The 24735-nt window shown below is 36.4% G+C and overlaps 1 protein-coding gene across 2 annotated transcripts in view; it reads right to left on the bottom strand.

The window, feature by feature from the left end:
- Positions 1-11889: 11889 nt before the first annotated feature.
- Positions 11890-24735, bottom strand: part of CAPZA2 (capping actin protein of muscle Z-line subunit alpha 2) — a gene marked incomplete at its 5' end in the record, with an annotated part of 56188 nt that continues 43342 nt past the window's right edge. Inside the window, 5 exon segments of one of the 2 annotated variants that reach the window (XM_035020975.1) lie at positions 11890-12904; positions 13789-13851; positions 18722-18793; positions 20903-20981; positions 24541-24620. In XM_035020975.1, coding sequence (XP_034876866.1) covers positions 12764-12904; positions 13789-13851; positions 18722-18793; positions 20903-20981; positions 24541-24620 — 435 coding nt within the window. 2 annotated transcript variants of the gene reach the window in all.

Genomic DNA, 24735 nt, shown 5'->3' with positions numbered 1-24735 from the left:
ATACCTCGCTATATGCATAGCTACTCTCTTATGTCCTCATAGGCAGATATTGTTAATTGATCACAGTACTTCTTCCTACTGAATCTGGATTCCATCTCAGAATCCTTCTCAACATGATGCTCCAGAAAAACAATTGCCAAATGATCAGAGTTGGCCCTAAAAGCTCTGTCCCCTAGAATGGTATTCCCACAGGGCTCTTTGTGATTCTTTTCCTTAGCTATGAAGAGAGTTGTGAAGATTTTGAGCTCTTTCTAAACCAACAGCATTAATATTTTATGAATTAGAAAATAAAGTCTCACAGAGGTTAAGAGGCTTGCTCTAAGTCACACATTAAGTAAGTCTAGGAACTGGGATTCAAATATCTGTATTTTGATTCCAAATTCAGTTTTCTTACTGGTATCTCAAAAAATTTTTTAATTTTATGGTCCCTGGGAACATTAGCTTTTTTTTTTTCTGTCTCTATTTTTTTTTTTTTAAGATTTTATTTATTTGACAGAGAGAGACACAGCAAGAGAGGGAACACAAGCAGGGGGAGTGGGAGAGGGAGAAGCAGGCTTCCTGCCGAGCAGGGAGCCTGATGCAGGGCTTGATCCCAGGACCCTGGGAACTTGACCTGAGCCGAAGGCAGACGCTTAATGACTGAGCCACCCAGGAGCCCCTTTTTTATGTCTCTTGAAGTTATATAACTAGTTAATAGCAAATAAAGCCCATTGGCTACCCATAAAATGTGCTAGAAGGAGGCACCTACCTTTCAAGCATTATGTGGCCACCTCTCTGGGACTGAAAATCTCAGGGCCACATTGTTCTTCTGGACGTTATCCCTCAAAGTAGCATATCTTGGAGATCAACAAGTTTTTAAATAACTTTTGCAAGGAATTTTGAATTATGCTTTTCACTTACATGAAGATCATGAAAACTGATGTATATGCAGTTAGGATGATCTGAATAATGTCCCACGTTGCACAATTCCTGCGGCAGTGTCTACACTGTGCTGATTCAAGTTCCAGGAGAGCTGTGTACAAAGACTGTGAAGTGAATGGGTCTCTGGAGTCATGCTGTTCTGTGGTTCTGCACTCATTACTATCTTCAGACCATCTATTGCCACAAGATTTAGGGCTGCATGTGCATTTCATTCACTCATTCTACAAATGATTACTGAGAACCCTCTATTTTAGGAGCTGGGGACTCAGATTTGTTTTCATTAAGATTGTGTCCATCTGATAAAACAGAAAATTTAAATAATTGTGTTTTAACCAAAGAGGGGGTTTCTTTGTCTCACATAAAAATTGTGGTCACAAAATGTCCGCATCTACTCCACACCTGCTGAGATGTCTCTGCTCTCTAAATGCACAGTCTAAGCTTCTTTCTCCTTACCAGCTGCAAGGGTTGGAGCTGAAGCAGCCATTTTGTGACCATGAGAAGATCAAAGAAAGAAACAAACAACAAAAATGTAACATGCTACAATTGGTGGAGGGAAAAAATGAGAAAAGAAAAGAAAAAGATTGAGTCCTTGATGACATCATTGAGTTTCTGAACTAACCCTTGAATCACTTACATCTGGACTTCTTAAATAAAATGAATATCTTTATGGTATAAACTGGGGTTCCTCAAACTTTTTTGTAAAAAACCAGATAGTAAATATTTTAGGCTTTGCAGGCAAAGACATAAACTAGAAGGTATTTTACAAGTACTTATAACTGAGGAAAGAAAACAAATTTCCACAATTTCTTTTACTGACAAAATACAAAATATAATAACTGGAATAATAAATGGAATTATTTGGGGGGGGAAGTAGATAACATTTACCTAATTAGGGTTAAAGTTAGTCTTCACTATCATCCTGATAGAAACATAATCTCACTGGCCTACAAATCCTTTCCTTGCTTCTCTGAAACAGTGATCTTCTTTCCCCGGAACTCACCCGAATGTGTTGTCCACATCTCTCTTTTACCACTTATACACTATCTTTGTTGTGTTGGATCTTTTCTTATGGGGAAGAAAGTTAAAAGCATAAGTTCTGGGTTAAGACTCCCTGGATTTGAATTCCAGCTGAATTATAACTAGCTGTATGATCTTTGACTATGTAAGAGTAGAAGTAGAAAACCAGTTAGGTTGTTTCCACGGTCTAGGTAGTTTGTACTAGGGCAGTGACACTGGGAACAGAAGTGGACTGACTTAGATGTATCTTATAACTAAATTGACAGGGCTTGCTGTCGACTGGATATGAGGACGTGAGAAAGGGAAGAACTGAGGAGAACACCACTGGCTCCAGCAATCCAGCCAAGCTCATGCCCATCCAGGGGCCCTTGCAGGAGCTGCTCCCTTGCTGGGAAGACTCACACCCGGGTGTTTTGACCTCTCCTTTCTTATCTTCATTTACATGCCATCTCTTCAGAAAGTCCTCCCCCCCCCCTTTTTTTTTAAGATTTTATTTATTTATTTGAGAGAGAAAGAGCATGAGAGGGGGGAGGGTCAGAGGGACACCCGCTGAGCAAGGAGCTCGATGCGGCACTTGATCCCAGGACTCCGGGATCCTGACCTGAGCTGAAGGCAGTTGCTTAGCCAACTAAGCCACCCAGGCGCCCTCCCCTTTTGTTTTCTTTATATGCTTACACTATCTGGCATTTTCTTGTCTACTTGCTTAGTGCCCCTCTCTCCCCTAGCGAGTAAGGGCTTTTACCTTCTAATTCACTGCTGCATTGCCAAGTACCTACAACAGTGTCTGGCACTGGGAAGAGCTGGAGAAAAGTTTGGTAAATAAGCGAGTCATGATTTCAAAAAATAACCCCAATAGCGGGGTTCTGCAAAACTGTTTTTTCCTATAAAATATGTCAGAACATTACTCAGATCAGGAAACACTAGATTATAAAGACCATGGACTCCCTTAAATTATTTGAAGTACGTGTATGTTGAGAGAGAAAAAGAGATGTGCAGACACACATGCATTTTTCTGAGAAGGATCATAGCTTTCTTGAGATTTTCAAATGAGTCCTTGACTTCCAAACACAGTTAAGAAATGCTGTACTCTTGGCTTGAAATATTCAAACTTTTCTAGAAGCATTAGTGGGCAATACCCTAACTTATTGCTAAACATTTCCACATCATAAGGGCCTTTTCCCCAAATGCTAACTGAAAAGTTTCTTCCCAGAACCAGCAGTGTCCTTCTGCTGAGGAACAGCCAACTCAGGACAAGTCCAGGTGCTCCACATAGTCAGAAACAGCCACACAAAGTGGCCTCATTTCTGCCTTTTGCATCTTCTCCAACTACCATTGGCTTAAAATGAGAACAGTGACACCTGCTGGTTTCTCTCTGGAACTGCTACTTTAACCACTGCACTGGTGAAAATTTCAAACATCCCACTCAAAACATATGCTCAGAAATACGAACTGCTTTCCCTTTCAAACAGAATTTTGAAATGTTCAGTGAGACACCACATAGTGATAGTATTTCTGACTGCAAAAGATGCCACATGGAATTAAAAGATAAAGGGCAGATGGAGATAAAAATACTTGTAACCACTGCTAACGGTGGCCAAAAATGTTAGATGTTTTGAAAAGAGAAATCTGTCAGTCTTTTCCTTTATGACTTCTCGGTTTTGTCTGTTTCTTGTTTTGTTTTAGAAAGGCTTCCTCTAATTTAAGATTATTAGTTCCAAAACATTCACCATTTGGTTTGGCTAAATTTTTAGCCCATCTGGAATTATATTATTATTATTATTATATTATTATTATTTAATATCAGATGGGATAAGAGGTGGAGCTCCATTTTTTAGGATTAGGTGTTGCAGGTGACAAGAAACAAATTAGCAGTGGCTTAAACAAGATAGATTTATTTCTCAGGTAAAAATCCAGGTAGATGGTCCAAGCTGGTATGGTGCTCCCAAGTGTGAGGGATAGGGTTCATATATCATGTGTGCCTGAACCTGATGCACAAGACGGTGGCATCCAAGTTTCAGGCAGCAGGAAGAGGAAAAGAAGGATACACAGAGGTTTGAACCCCTCGGGAAGTTCCCAGAAGTTACCCTGTGACACTTCCTTATCCAATTAGCCAGAATTTAGTTACGTGGCTCTAAGGGAAGCTGGGAAATGTAGTCTTTATTCTGCAAGAGGAGATGAACAGCTAAAAATGGAGACTGGGGGCAACTAGCAATTCTGCCCGCTTACCCCTTTGACCTGTGTGAACACACCCTTCTTAGCCTACATAGTATCATCCCACCCTCCCTAAGGAGATAACCCCAAATACCTACCTTTTTACTGCAGTCAGCTCAAAGTCCAAAACATCTGGGTATGTAGTTTTCCTCCTCAGGAACAAATGTGTCTCATCGTCCAGCAACCATAAATTAAAAGATGTTAGTCACTCCAACACACCCACTACCCCACTACAGAATGGAGTTGTAGGGACAGAATAACCACAATTCAAAAACATAACAAAGTCAAATTACATATCATCATTGCTTATCAGATACCACTCTGCAGTAATTTCAAGGTGTCCCTACTCAGGCAATAATGTGAGTTCTTTGGTTAGCCCATGAGGCAGCCCTGATTCTGCTCTTTGGGAAGAACTCCTTGTCCATTCCTCCCAGGAAGGTTCTTCATGTTCCATTACCCTTCCCAGTTACAACTGGAGCTATGCAGCTTTCAAAGCTCACTGTAGGGCGCCTGGGTGGCTCAGTTGGTTAAGCGACTGCCTTCGGCTCAGGTCATGATCCTGGAGTCCCTGGATCGAGTCCCGCATCGGGCTCCCTGCTCGGTGGGGAGCCTGCTTCTGCCTCTGACCCTCCTCCCTCTCATGTGCTCTCTCTTTCTCATTCTCTCTGTCTCAAATAAATAAATAAAATCTTAAAAAAAAAAACAAAAAACCTCACTGTAGTTGATTAGGGCGACCACACAGAGCAGTCTGCCTAGAATAGTACTTGTTTATACCTGTTATCAATGTAAACATTAAAGCTCCCCTTTCTCTCTCAAAATTACTCTGGTTTGGGTAATAAATTACATAATCACTCCATTCCTAAATTCAATTCACAAGGAACTGAATTCTGCCAACATGAGCTTGGAAGAAAAGCCCAAGTCTCAGGTGAGATTGCAGCTGGAGGAGACCCTGAACAGAGGACCCAGTTAACATGTGACTGGACTCCTGACCCATGGAAACTGAGATAATGAATTTGCATTGTTTTTAGAGGTCACCTTTGTTATAATCCCGTACAAATAAAAAACGAATATACCTTCTGAAACAATGGGCTTGGGTGGGAAGGCAATACCCTTATTCTCATCTCTGCTGATGGTATCACTCTGGACCTGCAGTCTAAACATTACAAGTGAGAGAATGAATGATCCTGGCAGTTTCAGTGGGCTTGGGAACACTTCTGGATCAATAATTAGTACATGACAATCCTTGCAAGATCTGATGTCCCAAGAACTCATCTGGGTTCCTCTCAAGCATCTCAGACAGGAGGAGGGATTAAGTTCACTGTTAACCATTTCCTTCCATCTCAGTTTGGAGATTACCTTTAGCCTGAGGGTATAGGTCACCATTCTGAATCTTCACCATCATCTTTTTTTTTTTTTAAAGATTTTATTTATTTGAGAGAGAGAATGAGAGAGCAAGAGAGGGGAAGGGTCAGGGAGAAGCAGACTCCCCACTGAGTGGGGAGCCCAATGTGGGACTCGATCCTGGGACTCCAGGATCATGACCTGAGCCAAAGGCAGTCAGTTAACCAACTGAGCCACCCAGGCGCCCACTCCATCATCTTCCTTATTAAAGCCATGTCGGGTGCCTGAGGGGCTCAGTTGGTTAAGGGTCCGACTCTTGATCTCTGCTCAGGTCATGGTCTCAAGAGTTGGGAGATTGAGCCTTGCGTCGGGCTCTGTGCTGGGCGTTGAGCCTGCTTAAGTTTCTCTCCCCCTGCCCCTCCCCTCTCCAATAAATAAAAAAAAATAAATAAATAAAGCCATCATTCTACTTTCCAAGGTATTTGAGGCAAGAACTTGCTTTGTCATGGCCTAACAAGATCACCAGCTTTCTAGCTTGCAATATTTGTGCCCTACTGAATACTCCTAGCCAGTGGAGCAATATTCCTTTCCTCTAGGGGGTTATCCTTGATTGTCACAAGGATGTCATTGGCCTTTTGGGCAGAGGTGATAAATGCATCAGAGTGCAGTTTGTGCATTGCACTGTATTTGAATGTCAGTAGAACCGGGTGATGTACGTTGCCTTTAGTAAATGCCACCTTTTAGGTTTTGTTACTTGTAGGACCCCACTTCTGGTATCAAATTGTGTGTAGAATGAGCAGCAGAATTTTTTTTAAAAATCCCAAGACAGCAGTGACTTAAATAAGATACAAATTTATTTACTTCTCAAAGTCCGATTAGGCAGTCCAAGATTGTGTCAAGGACTCCAGCTTCATAGGATCTGCTTTTCAACTATCTACTGGACTCAATTATCATGTTGTGAGTACTTATTAGACATTAGGAAAATTAACCATTTGTCAACTAAGTGGCAAGTATGTTTTCTCCTATGGGTGGTTTGTCTTTCAACTTTGAGTATTTTAAGCCATCCACAAAATCTTGATTTTTATGAACCCAAATATATTTTCATTGTTATGGATTATGGGGTTTGTCTTAGAAACATCTTCTAATACTATTATTCTGAAATTACTTAGAAGTTGTTAGCATGATTTCAAGAACTTTTATACCATTATATCTTTGATTCAAGTTTAACTTGGTATGAGGTATGAGGTATGGATCCAAATTTATTTTTTCCAGCTGGCTACCCTCTTGTCCCAGCACACTTACCGAGTAATTCATCTTTACCCCATTGGTCTGAGATGCTGTCTTTAAAATCAGTATTGAGGGTGCCTGGGTGGCTCAGTCGTTAAGCATCTGCCTTCGGCTCAGGTCATGATCCCAGGGTCCTGGGATCGAGTCCCACATCGGGCTCCCTGCTTGGCAGGAAGCCTGCTTCTCCCTCTCCCACTCCCCCTGCTTGTGTTCCTGCTCTTTTTCTGTCTCTGTCAAATAAAAGCTTTAAAAAATAAAATCAGTATTGAGTATAACATCTTATGAAATATTTTACTGAGAGGACTGGGTTTCTTTCCTTTAATATGCTAATGTAATGAACTACATCACTAGATTTGTTAACAAGAAATTAAATCGTATTTGGTCATAATGTAATATACTTTGGTTATTAATGTTAGTTTATAGGGAGGTTTCATCAATAGTTTTTGAGTGCACTTTTCTTATTTAATGTTAGATATGCCAGGCTCATGAAATGTATTTCCATCTCTTTCCAACACCCAGAATGATGTCTGTTACAGAAATGATCTGAATATGGAGAGTCTAATAAAATTCACTATAAAACAATACGGGTCTAATGACTTCTTAAAGAGGTATGAGTAAACTTCCTATTCAATTTATCCTGTGGTTATGACCTTTGCCATTTTTACTACCCTTCACCTGGGTCAATTTTGTACATATTTCCTCTCATACAGAGTTCCAAATTGGCGTAAGTTGTATATTTAAGTTACAAAATACCACACATACCTATCATCTAGTTTACAAAAGAAATTCTTAGTTACAATTGAGTCCCTCTATACTGTTCGCCCATCCCATTCCCGTCTTCCCCCCCACACACACTATCCTGATTTCTGTACTGTTTTATACATACACTGTAGTTTTAGAAGTTTTTAAACTTACTCAAAACTATACTTACCTTTCTGCAACTTGCTCTTTTCTCTCAACATTTATACTACGCTGCTATATGAAACTCCAGCTCGAGTTTTTAAAAGCTGTATGCTACCCTAGTATCAACAAGCCACAGTATCTGTATTAATCTGTTGCTTATTTAGACCGACCTAAGGTTTTCCCAATACAAGTCTCTGCCATTTCCTTTTTTTTTTCCCTTTCTCCTTTGCAAAGCCCCCAAATAAGGGGGAAATGAGTGCACAATAGAATTTTCCTTTTCAAAAAAAATTTTAATTAAATTTAGCTTTTTCGGGTGCCTGGGTGGCTCAGTTGGTTAAGCGACTGCCTTTGGCTCAGGTCATGATCCTGGAGTCCCGGGATCGAGTCCCGCATCGGGCTCCCTGCTCGGCAGGGAGTCTGCTTCTCCCTCTGACCCTCCTCCCTCTCATGCTCTCTGTCTCTCATTCTCTCTGTCTCAAATAAATAAATAAAATATTTAAAAAAAAAATTAAATTTAGCTTTTTCTACATTTGAGATACTTTCAGCACCCTGGAACACTGCATCTCCTGTATTTTCCTGGGCATTCTGAAGAAGTTAAGTCTCACCTACGTGTCTAACTTATACCTAAGAGATCCGTGGCTCCCTGGTATTTCTCTTTCGCATTCCTTTGGGAAACAAGAGGCAAGCCCTCATTTTCAAGTCAAAATCTGGAAGAGATCTGCATCAGTGTTCATTCAGATTCTGCTAAATTAGCAAGCTAGCAGCACAAAACTTGAAGCCAAAGAGAAAGACAGTGATTTTTACTGTTTAGTCATGATTTCTGGGGGTATCCTTTTACTCCTTCAATATTTATTTGGTTTAAAAGCTGGGCATTTCACAAATTTCCCCAATAAATCATCTCCAAGACATACCAACCAACTTTGTTTCCTTAACGGTCTTCTATTAATCAGAGCTTTAACTTCATGTAGTGAAGATTCGTTGTGAGAATGAGTGGCTGATTTAGTAACTGTGATATGTGTATTCTCTAGCCAGTTTGCATGAAAAAAATCTTTGTTCTCCGTTACAGTCCTACTACACAAGAATAAGAAATTGACAGTTTTTAACACTATGCTAAAACTGCCACTAAACTACCACAATTTTCTTAGATTATACCAAAACTAGGGATAAAATGTTCTAATATCTTATTAGCCATATTCTAGTTTTATAAGAACACATTTTTAATTTTACCCTTCCCCTGCTGACTTCATTTTATACTGTGATATGTATAAAAACAACAGTGTCATTTAGTTTTCAACTGGATAATGCTACCTGACCCACAACATATCAGGAAACTATACAAAAAACCTATTAGCTGTATTCTGATGTTTCATTAAGATGCAAGAGGATTTCCTGCCTACCAGTTATGTACATACTTAACAAAAAATATTAGTGTGCTAAAGTAGAGTTTGCACTCATCCTTTCCAGGAAAACTTCCTTAGCTGGCCATTTCTTTAAAAGCTACCTTAGATCAGTTAGGATTGAAGTTTATCTTGTAAATGCTCTTTATGTTACCTGTAGCCTACCTTCCTAATAAATAGGCTCAAGGTGTACCAAGGTCCCCTCAAGCCTTAGCGCAGTTGGCAAGCAGCCTAATCCATTCCTCCCAGAATGCCTTACAAATATCATCACTTTCCATATAGTTTGTGATGTAAAAAAAGTTTAGAGAACACTGCTATAGACCATGACTACTTTATAGATGACTTCAAGAAATAATTTTCTGTTTTCCTGACTCTATAATGCCTAGAATGGTTCTCTGAACACAGTGTGATTAATCTTAAATGATCTGAAATTAATTTCTAATACCAATTAGACCTTAAAAGTTTCACTGGTTATTTTAATTTTAATTGAGTATTTTGAATATTCTCCAATAGCTGGCACCACTGGCCAATCCTACAATAAAGCTTTTGCATAATACTCAAGAGTATCAAATGTGAAGATGCCTATTATACCAAGTCATGACTTTAAAATTTTTTCAGTTTCAAGGACAAAAATACTACAACTTAGGAATAGCAAGTACATCGTGATGCTGCTTTTAAGTAATCTATCCTAGGGAAATGTAAAGAAATGCACATTCTTCTCAGGATGTTTCACAACACACATGCATTACAAAACACTTGGGTTAACTGCTGGCAAATTATGCCTTTATATTTTATACCCACTAACTGGCAAAGGCACAAAATGATTAACAGTATGGAAGACCTTTTCAAAGGATCTTGCATCATTCCAAAGCTTTTGGTGTGATTAAGTAAAAAATGATTTTAACGACAGAAAGGGCCACCCAAATGCTATGGAATTACCTATAGTTGTCTTTACTTTCCTATGATTTTCACTTAAGAACATTTTTAATGAACCAGAACTTCCAGAATACCTTCAAAATGCTCCTGTTCCCATTTTAATTTCCAAAATCCCAAATGAAGAAAAGCCTCATGAATATCTGTACCATATTATTTACTTAACTCATAAAAATGTGTTATATCTAGGCGTAGTCTCGAAAAATAGCACTCATGTCAGAATACTTACTTCCACTGTTAATTCTTGATTTCAATACCCCACGGAGATCCCAGGCTTCACAGCTGCTTGAACTCCTCCCATCCTACCTCAGTCACTCCCTTGATCCTAATGTCATTACAAATAAGTGTAACTCCTCCTCAAAATCTCAGTTTTAAACACATCACCCTAACCACCATTTCCTACACTACCAGATCATTCCCTTCTAGTACCCCAACTCTAACCATACCTATAATCCACTGATTGTGCCACATTTTCACTATTCTGCTCCCCTCCTGGCTTCATTTCCCCCGCTTTCCTAGCTTAAGTTCCACAGGCTGTCATTACAAGCTTGCCCCCTCTTCCCATGGTCAGTCAGCCTCTCTTGGCAAAACCACAACCTTGGTTAAATTCATCTAACTCTATGCCTGCATCCATGTAGCTCTACACATGCTTAAGAGAGTCATACTCGCTGGTCTCACTTTAAATCAATAACCTTGAGTTAGCCTTCATTTTGCCTGGCTACCAAACCCTGTCATTCACTCTCCTGTTCTTCCAGCCCAGAGGACCCCTCTACCTCCTGTCTCCAGTATCTAACTGCTACTTGGTATTTTCCCTTGAAATTGAACACTGAGCTCCTGACCAGCCCTTCCCCCAATTTCTCAACCCCAAAATGTCTCTGCCATTTCCCTATCTCATATTCCACAACCACATTTTGGCATCTTTTTGATTTTTACCTTTAACACATATCCAGAACTCACTACCTCTACAGCCCTATAGCTACCACCTCAGACCAAGCCAGCATTTGTTCTCAACTAGATTACTGCACTAGCCTCCTAACTGTTCTCTGATTTTACCCTTGCCTCCATACTTCACCCTCAAGTCATCACCTTAAAGACAAATGCATGTATTTTCACGACTGCCTTCTAGGCCATAAAACAGCCAAAGTAACTGACCTTTAGGGGATAAAAACCCATGACAGTCCAAATGATATAACCAGCTAGCCAATTAAAGAAAGATTCACCTAGTATTTAGTTTAGAATCATAAGACTTTTGAAAATCTCTTTTAAAAGAAGGGAAGAATAATTAACATTGCTAATTCATTTTCTTCAGAAATCCCAATATGGCAAAATCAGAAAAAAATGTTTTAACCAAATTAAAGAAAACGATTTAACCCAAACTATCAAATTTCCTATTAAATTCTCCATGTTTTCAAAGCCCACCTTTGATTTTTAAAAAGAAATTAAATAGCATGCTTTCATTGAGAAAACTTTTAAATTCTATACAAATTCAAGCTAATGAAATATTTTATTGTACATAATAAAAGTGGTGTTTTAAAAAAACACTTCCAGGCCCAGACATCTGCAAGAGTATGTGAGGAAGGGATTCCACTGGAGTATAATAAGCAATACTCGATTGAATGAAACCATAAACCCACCCCACTCTCTATAGTAAATTCTAACATTCACCACAGGTTTGAAATTCCTGTAGCATCATTAAATGTGTATTTTAAAATATTACAAACATGCTTATGATGCATAGGAAGATGGAAAAATTTAGACTGTAATGCACACCATATGTACTCCCAGCTTTTCTAATTTACAACCAGTTAAGAATCACAATATCCAAAGAAAGTATTTTAAAATAGTATATGACTCACTGATAAGTGATATTCTACTCAAATAAATAGGAAAATTTTCATTTTAATGTCACATTGAATTTTAGTACTTTTCAATCCAAGAAAAGAAATAAACTGAGACATGGTCATGAGTTCAGGATTATATATATTACAATTTGCCTTGTTATAATACATTTGTGGCTTTATGATAAAAATAACTCAGGGACATATGGAGTTCAAGCTAATCTGCGTAACTGTCACAAGAAAAAAGCATTAAATGCATTTCTGAAATAAGTATTTTCATTTAATTTCAGAATCTCCAAACAGCATTAAACCTTGGCCTTGTTTTAAAAAAGTTTAGTTAAACACTAAGCTAGCTAAATAACCGTCTTGAAAGATTCAAACACAACTGATATAGAAAATGCTTTCCCTCTAATCTCAATCTTACATAAATGGAAGAGGTGAGGGGGAAAAGGTAGACAATTTCTTTAGCAGCATATATGGCTAAATCCATCAACCACCTTAAACTAGAATGTCCATTATTGACCCCATTAAAAAGAACTGGGCAAATATCAAAAATTACCCACTTCATAAACCAAAGACAACAATTTTAGGGTTACGGGTAAGTAAAATATTTTTGAAACATTTCAAAAACTTTTAACATTACACTAGAGGAATCATCTCTTAATTTTAAGAAAGAAAGGTATAACAAAGTAAAAGACATTTAAACTAAACTGATTTTCAATCCCCTTTGAACAAAAGAAATGAAAAATAATGGTTGATTAGCTAAGCTTTGTGCTCTAACCAAACTAATTACAGTGATTTTAAATGGCAACAGCCCATCTGACTGGGTAGCTCGACAGTTCTGAATATTTTTGCAATGATTTTTTTTTTTTAAACGCAAAGACATTAAAATGATCTGGTCATGCAATGTTCATCTTATGCATTCTGCATCTCTTTGCCAATCTTGTAGCTAAGGATCTTGTTCCAATCAATCTTCGTGCGTGTAACTGGCAACTGTCGACGTAAGGCTTTGAAAGTAGTATCCGACATTGTCTGATAATTCTCACTGATGGCAGTCTATGAAAAATAGTAGTTAAAAGTTTAAAGAAATAAAAGGAACAGAACAATTTATAAAGCACACAGATGTTTTAGAAAAACCTTTATTTAAGCAGCCTATTTCAGTTTTTAAAAAAGTAAAAAAAAAAAAAAGTCAAATAAAAACCCTAATGTGGTTTTAAAAACTCTTTAAAAGCAGCTAAAAGAGGGCCACCTGGGTGGCTCAGTCAGTTAAGCGTCCAACTCTTGCTCTTGGCTCAGGTCTTGATTTCACAGTCATCAGTTCAAGAGTCACATGCTCTACTGACTTAGCCAGCCAGGCGCCCCTAAAAGAAAAAGTCTATAATCATTTGAATAATTAAATTTAATGAAATGAAACTGCAAATTAGATTTAATATTTGTGTATTCTCATTTTGGATCTATTTTTCTATTTCACTCAGAACAATTTTATAAATTATTGTCTGCAAGGAGAAATATGGCTAATCCACAAATTAAATGTGTAAGTTCAAGAGTATAGTTTAGAAGCTGATAAAAAATGTAAAAAGTAAGAATATATAGTGAAGTAAGATCTACTTCAGATTACACATAATCTAAATACTTGATTACACATAATCTAAATACTTGAGGAAATACTTCATAAATTAAAATTTCCAATTAAGAACAAAATAACCATTTAAAATCTTGGCATATTGTGACTAACACTCAGAAATTATAATTGGCTAAAACTGAGTTTTGGCCACATTTTCATAATTTTGCCACTGATTTAAAAACAACAAATAAAACAAAAAGGACTATGTTTTATTATAGTGAAACAAATGAAAAAAATTCAGCCTCATGACAAATTAAAATTTCAGTGCCATTATTTAAAGCAAATATAAATCATGTAGTATTTTTTAAAAACATACCTGGTATTCATTTTCTGCAGCTTCTACAATCTTTATAAATTCTTTTGCTGTTTGCACCTCATTCTGAATGAAAAACAAAACCAAAAGTAAATAGTAATTTAAAACTACACCATTTCTTTCAAGTTTTCCATTTTTTAAAATTTGAGTATAATTCACAAAGTTACAGTAGTTTCAGCTGTACAACATGCTGATTTAACAAGTTTATGCATTATGCTATGCTCCCAAGTGTAGCTACCATCTGTCACCACACACAATGCTATTATAGTATCATTGATTATATTTCTTATTCTGTGCCTTTTACTCCCTAACTCATTCCTTAACTAGAAGCCTGTATTTCCCACTTCACTTCACCATTTTGCCTCTTCCCCCACCCCCACTCCCTCTGGCAACCATCAGTTTGTTCTCTATATTTATATCTACTTTTTGTTTTTTCATTTTTTTTTTTCTGAATTCCACAGATGAGCGAAATCATATGGTATTTGACTTTCTCCGTCTGACTTACTTCACTTGGCTTAATACCCTCTAGGTCCAACAATGTTGTTGCACATAGCACAATCTCATCTTTTTATGGCTGTGTAATATTCCACTGTGTGTGTATAACTGTATATACACAATTGTGTGTATGTACACCCCCCCACCTTCCTTATCCATTCGTCTATTGGTGGATACTTAGGTTGCTTCCGTATCTTGTTTATTGTAAATAATGTTGCAATAAACATTCCTATATCTTTTCCAATCAGTGTTTTCATTCTCTTTGGGTAAACATCCAGCAGTGGAATTATTGAATCATATGGTATTTCTATTTTTAATTTTTTGAGGAACTTCCATACAGTCTTCCACAGTGGCTACACTAGTTTGCATTCCTACGAACACTGCATGAGGGTTCCTTTTCCTCCACATCCTTGCCAACACTAATTATTTCTTGTCTTTTTGATTTTAGCCGTCCTGACGGGTGAAAGGTGATTTATCATTGTGGTACTGATTTGCATTTCCCTGATGATTAGTGATGTTGAGCATCTCTTCATGTGTCTGTTGGCTATCTGTATGTCTTCCTTAAAAAAGATGTCTGGGCGCCTGCGTGGCTCAGTTGGTTAAGCGACTGCCTTCGGCTCAGGTCACGATCCTAGAGTCCCGGGATCGAGTCCCGCATCGGGCTCCCTGCTCAGCAGGGAGTCTGCTTCTCCCTCTCCCGCTCCCCCGTCTTGTGCTCTCTCTCTCTCTCACTCTCTCTCTCAAATACAGAAAATCTTTAAAAAAAAGATGTCTAATTCAGGTCCTTGGCCCATTTTTTAATCGGACTATTTTTTGGGTGTTGAGTTCTCTAAGTTTTGTTTTGTTTTTTTTAAGATTTTATTTATTTATTTGACAGAGAGAGGGAGCACAAGTAGGGGGAGCGGCAGACAGAGGGAGAGGGAGAAGCAGGGTCCCCACTGGGCAAGGAGCCTGATGTGGGACTCGATCCCAGGATCCTGGGATCATGACCTGAACTGAAGGCAGAGGCTTAACTGAACCACCCAGTAGGTGGTTCAGTTCTAAGTTCTTTATATATTTTGGATATTAACTCCTAATCAAATATATCATTTGCAAGTATCTTCTGCCATTCAATAGGCTGCCTTTTTGCTTTGTTGATCATTTCCTTCACTGAAGTACAAAAGCTTTTTATCTGATGTAGTCCCAATAGTTTATTTTTGCCTTAGGAGACATACTTTCAAAAATGTTCCTAATGCCAAGGTCAAAAAAATTACTGTGTTCTCTTCTAGGGTTTTTATGGTTTCAGGCTTCACATTTAGGTCTTTAATACATTCTGAGTCTACTTTTGTGTACACCACTATTATTTTTAAATAGGTGTGTCAATATATGTATAGACAATGCTTTACTAGTTTAATAAATAACAAATAGAAATTATGACAAAGTGAAAATACTGTAAGATCAATTACTCTAAGTCCAAGGGGAACTACGCAAAAATATTTTAAAAGTCTACAGAATGAGCCTGGTTTCACTGTTTAAGGAAAGCGAAATCTTAATAATACGTATTAATGAAAAACTCAATAGTAATACTTAACATGAATTCGACAATCTGCTTACAGGTAAGAAATTAGTCATAAATTTCTAATTAATGACTGTATCTAAGTATTATTAAATATGTACTCAACAGTATTTACCACCATAATAATACATTTTAAAAACATTAGGAAAAGCTTATTTTATTTTATTATTTAAGATTTTATTTATTTGACAGAGAGAGATATAGCGAGAGAGGATGGGGAGCAGGGGGAGCGGGAGAGGGAGAAGCAGGCTTCCTGCCGAGCAGGGAGCCCGATGCGGGGCTCGATCCCAGGACCCTGGGATTCTGACCTGAGCCAAAGGCAAACGCTTAACGACTAACTCACCCAGGTGCCCCGGAAAAGCTTATTTTACAGTTTAAGGTGAATTTACTGTAGTGTTTAAATATTTTCTGGAAAAATTTTAACATTCCAATATATGGGTTTCTTTGCTTTTTTCCTAACAGTAAAAAAGTTACCAGAAATTTAGACTTTTTCATAAAACAGTGTTAATGTAAAATTCTCTAGTATCTTACTTTATATGTTTTATATATTTACACATATGTATTTATATTTCTATAACATGTGCATTTTTTTCTGTCCAAAAACAGTTAAAAAAGAGAAAACCCTGTAAAATAAAGTAAAAAATTCATTTCTAAAAAGCAGCACAAAAGGTATATTGGTCAAGTTTAATTACTATGACCACCTCTCAACAACTCCACAGTCTGTAATTTTGTAGACAACTGTCTTTTAGAAAGAATCTTTGCTCAGTGTCAAACTAAAAAAGATAAGTTATGCAAATAATGTTACATGTATGCACATGATATAGAACAATACCAAATACAGTGTCTAATGGAAAACCAGACATTAGTTTCTTTTACTGGCAAATTTTGCAAGTAGAGTACTATTTAGCACAAAGGCACAAATCACCTATGTGCTAGTGAAACATTTTCTTAAATACCAGCTCTCTTCTCTTCCTAGGTAGCATCTGGCCTTGTACATTCACACGTTTCTTAATGTTAAATCAAATGCTTCCTTAAATTAAAAATTAACTCTTCTTTATTTGTAGGTTAGCTAATTTTGTATATTAGCAGTTGATGTTTATAATATATTGGCACTTTTAGGTATACAACACAAATGTTTATGGAGAAATATAAAATGTGACTATTAATGTTTTATTATTAATATCACTGGGGCAAAAAAAAAAAAAAATCCCACAAGGAAATAGCTGCACATGTACTGGAAAGAAATGTGTGAGAAGAGAACTATGTGGGGAAATAAAACTAAGTTCAAAGTTTCTTGAATTTGAAAGCTGAACTTCAGAAAAACTTCATTAAATCATAATCCAGATTAAGGGGGAAAATACAATAGAGTTTAAAAGTTGAGTACAGAATCATAGACCTAAATTTAAAAGCTAAAACTATAAAATTCTTAGAAAAAAACCATGGAGTAAATCTTCATGACCTTGGGTTAGGCAATGGTTTCTATTAATATACCAAAAGCAAAAGTAACAACAACAAAAAAATAAATTGGACTACATCCAAACTAAAATTTCTTGTTCTGCAAATGATACAATCAAGAAAGTGAAACAACACATAGAATGGGAGAAAGTATTTGCAAATCCTATATCCGATACAGGACTTGTAGTCAAAATATATAAGCAACAATTACAACTCAACAATAAAACCACAAATAACCAATTAAGAAATAGACAAAGGATCTGAATAGACATTTTTTCGAAGAAGATCTACAAATAACCAATAATACATGAAAAGATGTTCGACATCATTATCCACCAGGAAAATATAAATAAAAACCACAATAAGATACCTCTTTATACCAAGCAAGATGGCTATAATAAAAAAGACAGCCATAAGTTTTGATGAAGACATGGAAAAATTGGAGCCCTCATAGACAACTGATGGAAATGTAAAATGGTGCAGCCTCTTTGAAAACAGTCTGGCAGAAGTTCTTCAGAAGGTTAAATACAGAACTATACACAACTCAGCAATTCCACTGTCACCAAAGAAAAATTAAAACAGAAAAATGAGAACAAATGTCTACACAAAAAATAGTACACAAGGGGCGCCTGGGTGGCTCAGTCATTAAGCATCTGCCTTTGGCTCAAGTCATGAGCCCAGGGTCCTGGGATCGAGCCCCACATCGGGCTCCCTGCTCCGCAGGAAGCCAGCTTCTCCCTCTCCCACTCCCCCTGCTTGTGTTCCCTCTCTCGCTGTGCCTCTCTCTGTCAAATAAATAAATAAAATCTTAAAAAAAATAAAATAGTACACAACAGTTCACAGCAGCAAAAAGTAAAAAAACAACACGAATCCAACTGATAAATGGATAAATGCAATGTGGTATATGGAGTATTATTTCAGAATAAAAAGGAGTGAAGTACTAGAAACATTGAAAACATTATGCTAAGTGAAAAAAAGTCTCAAAAGACCACGTATTATACTATTCCATTAATATGAAATGTCCAGAATAAGCAAATCCATAGAGTTATAAGGTAAATTCATGGTTGCCTAGGGCTGAGGAGGGTTTTGGGGAAGGACTGGTGGGGGAGACGGATGGGGAGTGACTGCTAATAGGTACAGGGTTTCTGGAAGACAAAAACATTCAAAATTAGATTGTGGTGATTGTACAGTCTTGTGAATATACTGAAAAACATGGAATTTGATACTTTAAATGGGTGAACTGAACAGTATGAATTATACCAATAAAGCTGCTAAAAAGTTACGTACAGACTTCCAGTTAACTTACCATCTTTAACCTATTTCAAAACACTTTAATCTGAAGCACAAATATTACTTAAAATGTTAGTTCCAAAACTGTTCTAGCTTTACAGAAGTATTAGGTTGTTGAAATTTTTGAAATTAATTACTTACAGACACTGTTAGGGAATCTTGTATATCTTTATGACTCACTAACTGAACATTACCATCTTCATAATAATGAACCTATTAGAAAAAGAAATTACAGAAACCACACATTATAGGAATCATCAAGATCTTCACGGCTTTAACAATTGCATCAGTGCAAATGACTACCAATTTTAGCTCTAAACCTAGACTTCTCTGCTGAGCTCCTGACCTTTCAAACTCCAGCATAGTGAGGAGACTAATTTGCAGTTCCTGTAATTACTCAGGCAAGCCCTCCACTGACCTGATTCTGGACATTTCTACGTAACAGATATTCTACTGATATCTAAACTCAAGATTTCCAAAACTGAGCTCACCATATTCCCTCCCAAATATCATTCCTCTTTTGTGCATTTCCACCATTTAATTTCTCAAATTTAGACATGAATTTATTCAATAAACATTAGCTGAGTGATTACATGCCTGCTACCACAAAGTTCTAGGGATGCACAGCTTTTAAAAAGAGTCCCTGGCCTTATTTTTCAATACAACACAGTAAGAGATATGTACAAAGCACACAGAGAGTGTCGAGACACTGAGAGTCTTGAGACTCTCTGAGAATTAAAAAAGGATTTCGGAAAAGAGGCAACAATACTTGGGTTTAGCAATGTAAGTATGCCAACAATTAAACCAGGGAAGATAAGGCAACTGAGCTTAGAGAACAGCATACTGTAGAAAGGCTTGGAGGTACTTATGGCTGAAATGTGTATGAGACTGGGGAGGGAAGAGTGGCTGGAGAAACAGGTAAAGACAAGTCAACTTTGGGCCTTGTGTACCATGTAAATATGTCTGGACTATCTAGTAAGTGAGATTGGTCTTAAGTAAGAAAGTAACATATCCAGATTTAAATTTTTAAAAATCATCTTTGTGATGAAGGCAATGTGAAAAATAGATTATGGGATGGCAAAGGGTCCAGAAAGTCAACATATTAAATAACAATTATATGCTAGGCATCACGCTAAGTGATGAAGACAGAACTGTCAGATAATCCTAGCTCTCAACAGACAACAGACAATCCCAGCTCTCAACAAGCTTTGGCTCAACAGAGGCACCATTTTAGAAATTATCCAGGTGAAAGCTACTAAGGCCCAACTGAAGGAAAGAATAATGTCAACAATAATGGTCATCATTCGTCAAGCACTTCATGTCTGGCTCTGTTCTAACCATTTTGCCCATATCAACTAATTTTCAAACATTCATATGAGCTTTGTATTGCTGTTTTCTTTTTCAGATTCATGAGGAAACAAGCAAAAATAGCTAGTATTAAATGACTTCCTATTGTCATACAAATAAAGAGCTGGATTCAAATTCAGACAGCCTGCTTTCAAAACCCACACTCTTAGCCTCTATTCTCTAGCCCCTAATGGACAGTCACAAGAAGACATAAAAGCAATAGGATAAAGACCAGGAATGTATAGTGGAGTCAAATGATAGAGCAGCTGTATCTGATTCATCTTTATTCCTTTATGGCTTTTAGCAAAATATCTTTCATGATAGTTAATGAAATAAACTGAATAAATAAGTAAACCAAGAGAGAAAAAGACTGGTCAGTCTTTAACTTGTTTAGTAATGTTTATATTCAAATACTTGGTCTTATTTATCAAATGTTCTATATAAACATTTGAGTTTACACTAAATGAGTCAAAGAATTCAATTATGGTGGGTTTCTTATAAGAAACCAAATGTGAGTACAGAAGATACTTAAAGGATAAATGTCATATCTACATATATTAAAATACACACATAATAAATATATATTTATACATCTATATACACATACATATATTAATATTATACCTCACCCAATTCCACCCAATTCAGGAGACAGAACAGCACAACTCAAACTCAGAGGATGCTTGGATGAACAAATTGTTTAAAGAGCAGACCAAATGGTAGCATCTAATTTTAGCTATGTTTTTAGAATCTGTAAGCTATCCCTGCATATTTTTGATGACTAGGGAATGAAGTGCAAGGTTATTTGAAAGACGAAAGATGAAATCAACACTACTTGTTTTTCCCAATACCTCAAAACAAAGATCTAGAAAAGAAAGGGTTATTGTGTACTGAGAAAAAGTAAATTTATGAATTAGTTGTTTCTCTGTTCATAATCACCTAGAGATCAGTAAATAAATTCTTTTTGTTTCATACCTGAATTTTCAAGATGCCAACCACCTGAGTGGTTGAAGGGGTGATTGTAAACTTCCACTCTGACCTCCAACGACCATTCCTTAAAAATAAAAACAGCAGCTGTAAATAAGGTAGGGAAAATAATTTGAATAAATTTTAAGTTCCAGATTTAAAGTCAATGCTACTGTATGAAAGTGTGGGGGATGGATGCTGGATACTCATTTTTTAATCACTGAAATATTTATGTATGTATGTATTTAAAGATTTTACTTATTTGACAGAGAGAGACACAGTGAGAGAGGGAACACAAGAAGGGGGAGTGGGAGAGGGAGAAGCAGGATTCCCGGCGAGCAGGGAGCCTGATGAGGGGCTAGATCCCAGGACCCTGGGATCATGACCTGAGCCAAAGGCAGACGCTCAACGACTGGGCCACCCAGGTGCCCCTAATCACTGAAATATTTAAAAGAATCAAAGGGTTAAGTTCAGTTATGAACTACATTTAATCTTCATCCTATTAATAAGAAAGGACCTATCCAATGGATGCAACTAAAGAATTCTAAAGCTAAGGCTTAAAATACAGTTCAAAACTAAATTATGTAAGCCACTTCTGGAAAAAAATTTTAAGCTACTTCTTCACAACTGACTACTTATGTTTTAATTAAGAATAAATTGAATAAATAGGTGAAGGGGAATGGGAGATACAGGATTCCAGTTATGGAATTAATAAGGTGATAAAAGGATAAAAATAGGGAATATAGTTAAAAGTACTGTAATAACATTGTATGGTGACAGATGGCAGCTACACTTGTGATGAGCACAGCGTAACTACAAACTTATCAAATCATTATATAATACACCTGAAACTAATGTAACATTGTGTGTTCAGTATACTTCAATTAAAAAAAAAGAATAAACTGAACAAATGTTCAGATTACCAAGGGCTTTCACAAATACCATCAATGCAGTCTGACATCCACTGAATAATACAAAGTACCAAATAACTTTAAAAAGAATGGGTAGTAATACAGTATTTTAAAGGTTTTGATATCTGGAAAGAGAAAGGCTTTATATAAGGAGTTATAAGTGTCAGAATATTTTTCTTTTCCAGTTTTAGGATTAAATTTCCACATAAAAGGTACCGCCTCCTCTCACTTCTCAAAATTACAAATTAACACATATTAATGGTAGGAAATTGTGGCATTACAAACAAGCAACCAGTATGTTGTTACTCATTTCTGTCTCCCAGATAATGAATTTTATCCTTTTTTTGGCCTTTTCATGGCAACTTTCCTTCTACCTCTGTTGGCTCTTTGTATGCTAAACACATTCTGAAAGGCAAGTTTATACCTGGTTAGGTTTTTTTGAACAATAGCATATGATTCTGAAAAATTCACAGTTATCGGATCACTATACTGGCTTTGCTATAAAATTACTTCTGGGTTTCTTGTAATATTCTTGCAATCTACCCAACCATGAAAATCTAGAGAATGAGAGTACTCATACCTAAAGTTAACACTTAACATTTGAAAAGTACTACCATTAGAACAATGATCTACAAAATAAAGAGAATTTTATACCATGCCTTGATTTTGAGTGACATTCAAAATTATCCATAAGTAGCTCATTCAGTTGGACAAAGAACCTAGGTCTATTTATTTTTATTTCATGATTCCGAAAGAAGTTATTCCTTTTATTTAGGTATTAGTATTGAGCACTAGTAAGTTCTAAGCATACACATTTCTGATTTATTATGACAATATGCATATATAAACACTGATTACAAAAAGAAAAAAGGAATTTCAAATCTAGTACTGGTACCAATTTAAGAACTATCTCAAAAAATCCTTCCAAAGGCATTATTACTACATAGTTACGGTAAATGATGCTGAGTCATACTCTTTTATCAATGGAGTACACAGTCAAGATGTCCTAGCCTTTATTTATATTCTTCCCTTCTCTTCTATTAACATTGTAATTACAAAGATGTGTTTATTCAACAAACATTATTAAGCCTCCAATACGGCTAGACACTAGGGAAAGAGTAGAGACCAAGAAGAGAATGTCCTAGTGAAATCTATTAAATATCCATGGCTAATATCTTTTGATTTTTATTCTATCTGTATTTTTAGGTGAAGTCTATTTCTTTGTAGCAAAATATTTAGATTTTACTGAGATTATTGTAGTATGTTATGTCTAGCACTTTGTCATTTAGAATTTATCTTTTCTAAAAAGGGGAAGTCACTTTTAACTCCCACGATATAATGTTCATTGTGGTAGTTTAGGAGAAAAATTCAGATATGTGAAGCAAATTAGTGAGAACAGAGAACTCAAAAACAAACATCTTCATTTTACACAGGCTAAAGCTCAAATAAATTCTATTTTTGAAAACTAATCAGTAAATTCACTATAACAGCTCCAATATATATTAAAGTAAAACTTTGTAACATGAATTTTCCTTTAATACAGTCTCAACAAGACTGATTTTATGATACATATCTTGGCACAAATTGCATAAATTAATAGATTTCTTTCTTTAGGATATTGGTAGGTTACAGCTACAAGTTTTTATGCCTAATATGGAGAACCTACACTTTTATTAAGTCCATAAAAGTAACTTTATATACCAGAATCTTTAGGGAACTGCAGCTTGTCATTAAGGCGTATGTTTACATATGGAATTGATTTTCCTTCAGTGATAATGGATCTGCATTTCTCCAAATGTTCTTAGTTAACCTTGTAACCTTGCATTTATTTCTAAGATGGTTAAATAGTGGAGCAATTTGGGCCATGAACCAAATTAGTCCACAGGGGTTACTGATACCTCTTACTTTACCCTCCAGAGCACAACCAACCAACTTGGCTAAACAAGTCAAATATTATGACTATACTTACTCTGATGATCTTAGCATGTATTAACAAAAAAAAGAGGGTAAAGGTAAAGATTTCATTCAATTCTGAATTTATAAAGTCTTGTACAGACTCAGAATTTTATAAAGGAGATGTCTCAGAAATAGTCTTGTCTAAAAATACAAAGACTCAACAACTTGTCAAAGGTCCAAGATTAATAGGGAAAGTTAGTGCTTTAGGGGACTGGACTTTTATAAGGAATAATCAATGAATTTGATTACAAAATTATAATTTAATTAAAATGAAATTATGATTGTAATCTGCCTCACTGTATAAAATATGTCATTACTTTCTTACATTGGCCAACCAAACACAGAGCAATCCACATGAAAACACCTATTTCAGAGCCCCCAAAGTTCACCAGAAAAATCATTGTTCTTTCCCTTTATAATTACCTCTGTCCTCCTCTCCCATACTAAGTCTCATTCAGGAACAATCCCTTCTCAGAATGTGCATAAGGGCCTGCCTGCCAACTGGTCTGCTCGCAGGCACAAATGTTCCCTGCTTCCAAGTCTCTAAAAACACTCGATACAATCCCACGCTCTTATTCACTGAGTGTCGATGGATTTACCACTACCTTTAAATAATTATGCTGATTATGGAGGAAATACCTTTCTTATATCAAGAGGCTGAAGTTTTATGTTTAGGCTGCACTTAAGTTATACACAAACAGGTACAGGTCCAACCAATAAAGCAAGGACTACAAAAGATGTAAATGTCAACATTCCCCAAAATACAAAATTTTAACTTACCAAAAGTTTTTTGCTTGGAACTGATGGCTTTCTATGCATGCAATAATGGTTTGCTGTCCATCTATTTTTTTACCATATACCTTAATGGCAAAGAAAATAAAGAGAAGAGTGAATTCAGGGCCACAGAATAGTCAGCTTTAAACACCTGTACCAAAAAAAAAAAAATGTATAGCACTTTGGTAGGAACATATAAAA

Source organism: Mirounga leonina, unplaced genomic scaffold (genome assembly GCF_011800145.1).
Source record: "Mirounga leonina isolate KUSES-001 unplaced genomic scaffold, KU_Mleo_1.0 Mir_174, whole genome shotgun sequence".
Taxonomy (NCBI): Eukaryota; Metazoa; Chordata; class Mammalia; order Carnivora; family Phocidae; genus Mirounga; species Mirounga leonina.
The sequence above is the reverse complement of the archived record's forward strand: the minus strand, read 5'-3'. Positions and strand labels throughout refer to the sequence as shown.